At 34.2% G+C, this 8,157-nt stretch overlaps 1 protein-coding gene across 1 annotated transcript in view; it reads left to right on the top strand.

Annotated features, from left to right (window-relative positions):
* The window catches only part of LOC107724381 (bicaudal D-related protein 1-like), a 39,814-nt gene that overhangs the window by 22,070 nt on the left and 9,587 nt on the right, over positions 1-8,157 (top strand). The window contains exons 3-7 of the mRNA XM_016533289.1: positions 602-748; positions 3,519-3,698; positions 6,855-7,073; positions 7,150-7,293; positions 7,370-7,500. Of these exons, the coding sequence (XP_016388775.1) occupies positions 602-748; positions 3,519-3,698; positions 6,855-7,073; positions 7,150-7,293; positions 7,370-7,500 (821 nt within the window). The remainder of the gene's footprint in view (positions 1-601; positions 749-3,518; positions 3,699-6,854; positions 7,074-7,149; positions 7,294-7,369; positions 7,501-8,157) is intronic.

The following is an 8,157-nucleotide window of genomic DNA, read 5'->3' as shown; positions in this document are numbered from 1 at the left end:
TCAGCTGGCTAATCAGAGCAGACTGCGCTTGTCAAAGGAGGGGCGACGTGAAAACGAAGCGTTTGAGAGAGGCGGGGCATAGAGGACCTACAATAATGTACAGTATTTGAAAAATAATGTGTTTTTTGAACATTAAAGCATGTCAACATATTCTGTTACACCAAATACACAAAATAATGATCTTTAAAATAGCATCATATGACCCCTTTAAATAAAACAGCTGAGAACGCCATGAAACTTCCTAAACTATGAAAGAGCAACCTCTGAGCAATAGCATTTTCTAGGAGTTGTTTTGAAATATTCCCGTTATCAAGAGCACATTCCTGACTATGGAGGTGTTAGTGACTCCCTACCGATGCCTGGCAACACAGCATTCCTACAACTACAGGAGAGTTTAAACTAATCCATTAAACCACACTTGAGTTTTTCAGATACATTAGACTCATATACTGTATATGTAAGGTTTAGATATATTGTGATTCATTCGTTTGTAAAGTTTTTTAAGTTGTTTTGCTCTGAATAGGTCTAAACAGAGTCAGAGACTAAAGCTGTACAATGCTGATGTCCGTAACCTGGTGTTTTTCCCACTCTCGTTATGCAGATAACGATGTTGTCAGAACGTAAGCAGGAACTGGAGCGACGCGTGAACGCCATGCTGGAGGAGAACCAGCAGCTGCAGCACACGGTGGAAGACCTGAGAGAGCGAACGCTGGTGCTGGAGAAACAGTGTCATGAGAAGGACTTACAGGTGAGCGACCATCACACTGCAAAACAAACACACACATTATAATCACTATTTATGTTTTGGTTTTCAGTAAATAATTGAACACTGAGAAGCAAAACTGTATATGACTGGAAATTAATAAGCATTCATGTCATAAATCCCATAAAAGATTTATGTTTCAAACACTAAAAAAAAAATGTGTTAAAAAAGATATTTTCTTTCTTACTATATATCTTCTCAAAATGTACCCTGCTTTATGTTGTTTACATATTTTTACTGCAAACCCATATGGCCAAAAAATAAAATAAAATAAAATATAAAAATAATGCCCAATATATATATATAATATAAAAAATATATTTTCAGTAAGTTTTACTTGTATTATTGATTGAGTGATTTATTATTTATTTATTTTTTTCCTGTATGGGAAAAAGATAAAAGTAAAAAAGTTCATCTTTATTCACTTTGAGTGAATCTTATGAAATCTTTCAAGAACTTGACATTATATTATATTTCGCCTTAAGTAAATAAACCCTATTTAAGGAGCATTAAAATGTCTGTATTGTGACACTATTTTCAAGACAATTAAACACATTCTCCTCAAATTCTCATTATTGTAATTCAGCCGGATGTTTTAATTGAGGGTGTTTTTTTTTTGTAATTCTCATTGTAAATTGAGGATAAATGAAATGCAATACAAAAGTGCTACCATGATTTATAAATAAATGTGTTTAATTAACATGAACATGAAATAATGCAATAATGTTAAAAATCCTAATGGTCCTAAAATAGGCTTCATTTGTCTTTTAGCAAAATATATTTTTTATTTCGCTCTTTTGATTTTGAGGTTAATTCTGACAGGTACATCCATTCATACATTATAAAAAGGTGATAAAACCAGCCGAACAATATGTTCTGACTGATCTGCACCTGAAACGGTTGTGATTCGGAATGAAATCAAGTCATTGAAAACTCGGCAGATAAAAGCTGCAGTCCAAACTGAGCGAGAATAACAAACAAAAAAAGTGATTCCACAGAAGTCATTCTTGTTCTTGCTCCATCTAATTCTGTGTTATTAGAGATTAGCAGTTCATTGTTTTGCTGGAGAAACAGCTGCATGTGTTTGATTCACTGTTATTTGTGTTTCGTTGGACGGCCTCCAGTTCTCAGGTTTTTTCATCAGCTCAGCGTTTAGGATTTACAGAACATGCTGTTTTTTAAAAGTCATTTATTTCTTCATTAAAGAAAGATTTACCTCTAAAGAAATGAATAGTACTTTTTAAAAATTGGATTAAAATGATGCTCACTAAAATGAGACTCCAGTCGTAGACTGAAAAAAAAAAAGGTTTAAAAAAAATTTCACTCAGAAATTGCTATTAAATTTCACAAATAATTACAAAGAAATGGCAAGTAACTCATTGAATTAAATTAGAATTTTTGAAGTAGAGACTGAAATAATATTTCCTTATAATATGTGCTCCAATAATCTTTGTTTTAGTTACAAATTCGAAAAACAAAACAAAAAAACATTGTACACCAGGGTTGGAAATTAACGGGGTCTTGTGGCAAAAGATGCCCAATAAATTCAAGATAATGAGGCAAAAATGCCCCTGCACAATTAAACTAAACATAATCAAGGCTGTCGCGATCAAAATGAAAAGTTGAAATGAAAAGCATCAATTCGTGTTATTACATCGTTTCATTAAAATGATGCGCACTTTGCATCAGATTTCTCTTTACGTGTTGTTATTTGCAGCGCTGAGATTTAAAAACCAATCACACATGTTTCTGTTGAGCTTAGAAACGCAATGGCCAATCAGAGGCATGTAGGTTAGTCAGCGCTGAAAACATCAGAGTTTTGACGTGTGAACTGAAAATGTGACTGAAACCTGCCAATTTTCTCATCATAAACAACAAACTGCAGATACGATGTAAGTAAAAAGAGATTATAGGATTAGTTCACTTCAAGAATAATAATTTCCTGATAATTTACTCACCCCCATGTCATCCAAGATGTTCATGTCTTTCTGTCTTCAGTCGTTAAGAAATTAAGGATTTTTCTCCATATAATGGACTTCAATGGGGGCCAACGTGGTGAAGGTTCAAATTGCAGTTTCAGTGCAGCTTCAAAGGGCTCTACACGATCCCAGCCGAGGAATAAGGGTCTGACCTTTCCAACGTGACTACGTAATGCATGAAGTCCAGCTAGTGCAAGACGAGCATCTGTGGTTAAAAATTATATACTTTTGTATTTTATTTTTTTAAAGAAAATGAGCGATCATTTCACTAGATAGTTTTAACCAAATCATAGATCGTCTGATTCGGTCTGATATCCTACACCTCCATTGAAGTCCATTATATGGAGAAAAATCCTTAATTTCTTAACGACTGAAGACAGAAAGACATGAACACCTTGGATGACATGGGGGTGAGTAAATTATCAGGAAATCTTTATTCTGGAAGTGAACTAATCCTTTAATTTGGCTTTACAGTCAATCTAATAGAGCATAACGGTGAGTGCTGAGCTCTGAGATGAATCACAACATTACAAACACTGATTTATTTCTATTATCAGACACTTGCGGTTGTGGAATAAATGAATCATAGGTGATAAAATGCCTGAGAATAGAGTATTTATTTAGACAATGACATGAGTAACTGCACATGCTTCCTTTAGCGTGACGCTGCATCTACATGGATGAGTCGCGTTCGGCTCGTTTATTTCTCAGGGGTGGGTCAGGGCAGGGGTTGTGAGTGTTCTGAGAGTTTTCTGGCTCTCGTGTGTTCGCACCAGCTGCGCCAGAGTCAGCTCGAGCTGCAGGAAGTGCGTGTGTCTCACCGGCAGCTGAGCGCTCGTCTGGAGGAGCTGACGGAGGAACACAGTCTACAGGGCTTCAGTCCGAACCCACACAGCCTCCTCTGTGAGATCGAGCAGAGCATGGAGCAGGAGGAGCTGGAGCAGGAGAGAGAGCAGGTACATCAGCCATGCACCGCCCACTTAGACAGGAAGAGACCGTCTGATTGGACTAGAATGGATACAGCTACGGCCAGATTGTCCTGCTGGGCACGCGCACATCAATATTGCGTCAATTTTGTCACGCTGAACAACAATTAATTGCTGTATTTGCATTATTGTAAGGTTAAATTTAGGGTTGGGGTAGGTGTAGACGTTAATTAAACACAATCTAATAGGTAGCAAATTTAATTTATTGTTATTTTCCTTGCTTATTGCTTAACTTTTAGTTTCAATCATAGAGCACTCATTCAGTTCACTGATCGTCTGATGAATATTGTAGACTAAAATGAAAAGCTTTGCCATAATTTGTGCTGTTCAAAAGTTTGGGGTCAGTAAAAATTTTTAAATTATTATTATTAGAATTTTTTTTTTCAGTAAGGATTCGTTGACTGCATGGATTGATCAAAAGTGACAGAAAGACATTTATAATTTTACTAAAGATTTCTATTTCAAATAATTCATCAAAGAATTCTGAAAATAAAATGGATTGTTTCCACAAAAATATGAAGCAGCACAACTGTTTTTAGCATTGATAATAATCAGAAATGTTTCTTGAGCAGCAAATCAGCATATTAGAATGATTTCTGAAGAATCATGTGACACTGAAGACTGGCGTAATGATGCTGAAAATATAGCTTTGATTACAGCAATAAATTAAATTTTTCAATATATTCACATAGAAAACAGTTATTTTAAATTGTAATAATATTTCACAATAATACTGTTTTTACTGTAGGTTTGAACAAATGAATGCAAATTTGGTGAGCATAAAATCTTACCAACCTCAACAGTTTGAATGGTAGAGTATGTTTAAAATACTTGTAACAATGAATAACCAATGCCAAGTAGGTATTAATATTTTTCTTAAAAAAAAAAAATTGACATTTAGATATATATTTACATTTAGTCATTTAGCAGACGCTTTTATCCAAAGCGACTTACAAATGAGGACAATAAAAGCAGTCAAAACTAACAAAAGAGCAACAATATATAAGTGCAAATGACAAGTCCCGGTTAGCCTAACGCAGTACACGTAGCAAGGTGTATATATATATATATATATATATATATTATACACACACATACTGTATACACACACACACAAAGAAAAACAAGTAGATAGAATACAAATATATATATATTATACACACACATGTACACACATATACACACACAAAGAAATACAAGTAGATAGAATACAAAAAATAGAAAGCTAGTGTTTTTTGTTTGTTTTGTTTTTAAAGTGCGTTAGGCTGCATTAAGATAAATATAGATAAAGTAGAATTAAAATAGAATATAAAAAAGTGCTAGAGTTAGAGGGTCAAATAAAGGTGGAACAGATGTGTTTTCAGTCGTAAAATAAATAAATAAAAATTTAAAATTTAAATTAAAAAATAAAATAAAATAAATAAATAAATAACAAAAATACCTTGCAAAATAAGCAGGAATGGTGTCCTGTCACTGAAGACATGGATCCAATGCTCCTGAAAAACCTGAAAATATCAGGAAATTTTACATTTGTGATTTGAAGAAGTCACTGAATTGATACAATTGAAAAAAAAAATGGAGTGCATATACTAGTCTATATAGTGAATTTATATTTTTCTATTTAGGCACAGCTCTTAAATATTTCATAGGCTAGAAATTGCTTTTTGCATGAACAAATGTCTATAAAATTATCTTTAAAATTGCAATCACAAACCACTGGAAAAAATATGTGATATGCTTACTGGTAAAATAGCAAATGTGATCAAGTCACATGATTTGAGGAATCATTCACATGTAGGATAAACTGCGCAGAATGACCCTTGTGAAAAAGAAGTGTGCTAAATTGTATTAAATGTGCAATACAATTAAGCACACTAGTGAACTTCAGATCTTAAGAGTACATTTCTTAAAAAACCTACTTGCAAATAATATAATATTAATGAAATAAAAGGCCAATTAAGCATACTTAAAGAGAGACACTTTCATGACTGTTTCTTAACACACATAAGTTTTAAAAAGTTTGTACTTTGTAAAAATGTAAAATAAAACGTTTTACTTTAAAGTACATTATAAATCATTCTATTTTAATGTTTTAAAGTTGAGCTTTCAAAAAGTACACTTGTTTTGATGTGCTGACTAACATACTGAAGCACATATAAAGTACTTGATTATAAGTTTGCCTGTAGTGTCTTATTTGATATTACATTAAAAGTTAATATATTAAATGTACTAAATTGCAACTTCATAATAGTGTAATTATTAATATATTTAAATACATGACATGCAAGTTTCAATAGAAATGGCATTAAAGTATAATTTAGTTTATCATAAATGCTTGTCAGTACACTTCAACCATATTTCAAAGACAACATAGGTAATTATGAAATTACATATGTGACCATGGACCACAAAACCAGTCATGAGTGTCAATTTTTCGAAATTGAGATTTATATATCATCTGAAAGCTGAATAAATGCGCTTTCCATTGATGTATGGTTTGTTAGGATAGGACAATATTTGGCCGAGATACAACTATTTGAAAATCTGGAATCTGAGGGTGCAAAAAAATCAAAATACTGAGAAAATCATCTTTAAAGTTGTCCAAATGAAGTTCTTAGCAATGCATGTTACTAATCAAAAATTAAGTTTTAACATATTTACAGTAGGAAATTTACAAAATATCTTCATGGAACATGATCTTTACTTAATATCCTAATGATTTTTGGCATAAAAGAAAAATCTTACAAAATATCTTTATGGAACATGATCTTTACTTAATATCCTAATGATTTTTGGCATAAAAGAAAAATCAATAATTTTGACCCAAACAATGTATTGTTGGCTATTGCTACAAATATACCCCAGCGACTTAAGACTGCTTTTGTGCTCCAGGGTCACATATAAAGATGTACTTAAGTCCTACTTAAGAGGGCCAAAAAAGCACTCTGAAGGTCATCTATGTGCATTTAATATAAATTGAGACTATAATACTTTTTTAATTTAATTGCAATTAACATGCAATAAAGTGTCAGAACACATTACATTCAGTTTGCACTTGGGTATGCTATTTTAAATCGATAATTTCCATAATAAGTGCTTTTTTTAACGTTCTTGTCTTTCCTTCAGCTCCGGCTGCAGCTGTGGGAGGCTTACTGTCAGGTGCGCTCCATCTGCTCGCAGCTGAGAGGAAATGACATCACAGACTCCGCCTTATCCACAGACTCTTCCATGGACGAGTCTTCGGAGACGCTGTCGGCTAAAGACGTCCCCACGGGGAGTTTGCACGCTAATCTTCTGGAGCTGCGCAGACTCACGCAAAACCTGCTGGACGGCAACGAATCTACGGTAACAATCATCGAACGTTTTACTGCGAACATTCAGATTATTATTATTATTCAATATGTGTTTTGCGTGCGTTCAGAGTTCACGGCGCAGTGAGGAGGAGGTTCTGGAGGAGCAGGTGCGTAAATTGAGCGAGGAGCTGCGAGAGCTTAGAGAACTGTACGAACAGGAGCAGGAAAAAACATGCAACAGCCAGGAGGAGGTGCTACAGCTCCATAACCAGGTAGACACACATACATACTTACTGTTTTTAAATACCCGAGTTCATTCATTCATCTGTCCTGCTCTGGATCCTGTAGGTGGCGTTGCTCTCAGTGGAAGTTTCTTCTTCAAGAGAGGAAAATGAGCACTTGAAAGCGATGGCAGAAGTACACGAGCCCAACGAACAGTTACAGAGCGCTATACGAGACAGAGATGAAGCCATTGCTAAGTACGGCACACGTATACATACATGCTTTTAAAGCAATAGTTCACCTGAAAATGAAAATTTGTTGAAAATTTACTCACCGTCCAAGATGTAGATGACTTTATTTCTTCATCTGAACAGATTTGGAGAAATTTAGCATTACATCACTTGCTCTAACAAAACTTTCAGGAAATTTTCACTTTTTTGGGTGAACTTGTCCTTTAAAGTTCATTCTCCATGTCTCTCGCATAAACACATTTCATTACACCAAATACACAAAATAATGTTCTTTTTAGCAGCATCATATGACCCCTTTAATCATATTTCAAAGACAATAAACAATTATGAAATTACATAAAGATGTACTTAAGTCCTACTTAAGTGGGCCAAAAAACACTGTAAAGTTCACCTAATTGCATTTAAAATCAGTTTAAACTGTAATACATTTATATTTAATCACAATTAACATGCAATTAAGTGTCTAAAAACATCACGTTCAGTTTGCACTTAAAGGTCCCCTGAAATGCTTAGAAACAGGCAGCGTTACTCTATGTGTCGACGTCATTTTAACTGAAACAGGAAGACAGGGCGGGACATATCAAGCAGCCCCACCCCTTTTTAAAATAGCCAATAGCATTCGTTTATATCACAGCTTGGGCTAGAGCCGTTCAGAGTAGGGAT

This window comes from Sinocyclocheilus rhinocerous, unplaced genomic scaffold, assembly GCF_001515625.1.
Source record: "Sinocyclocheilus rhinocerous isolate Xijiao unplaced genomic scaffold, SAMN03320098_v1.1 scaffold3321, whole genome shotgun sequence".
NCBI classification, from domain to species: domain Eukaryota; kingdom Metazoa; phylum Chordata; class Actinopteri; order Cypriniformes; family Cyprinidae; genus Sinocyclocheilus; species Sinocyclocheilus rhinocerous.
The sequence above is the reverse complement of the archived record's forward strand: the minus strand, read 5'-3'. Positions and strand labels throughout refer to the sequence as shown.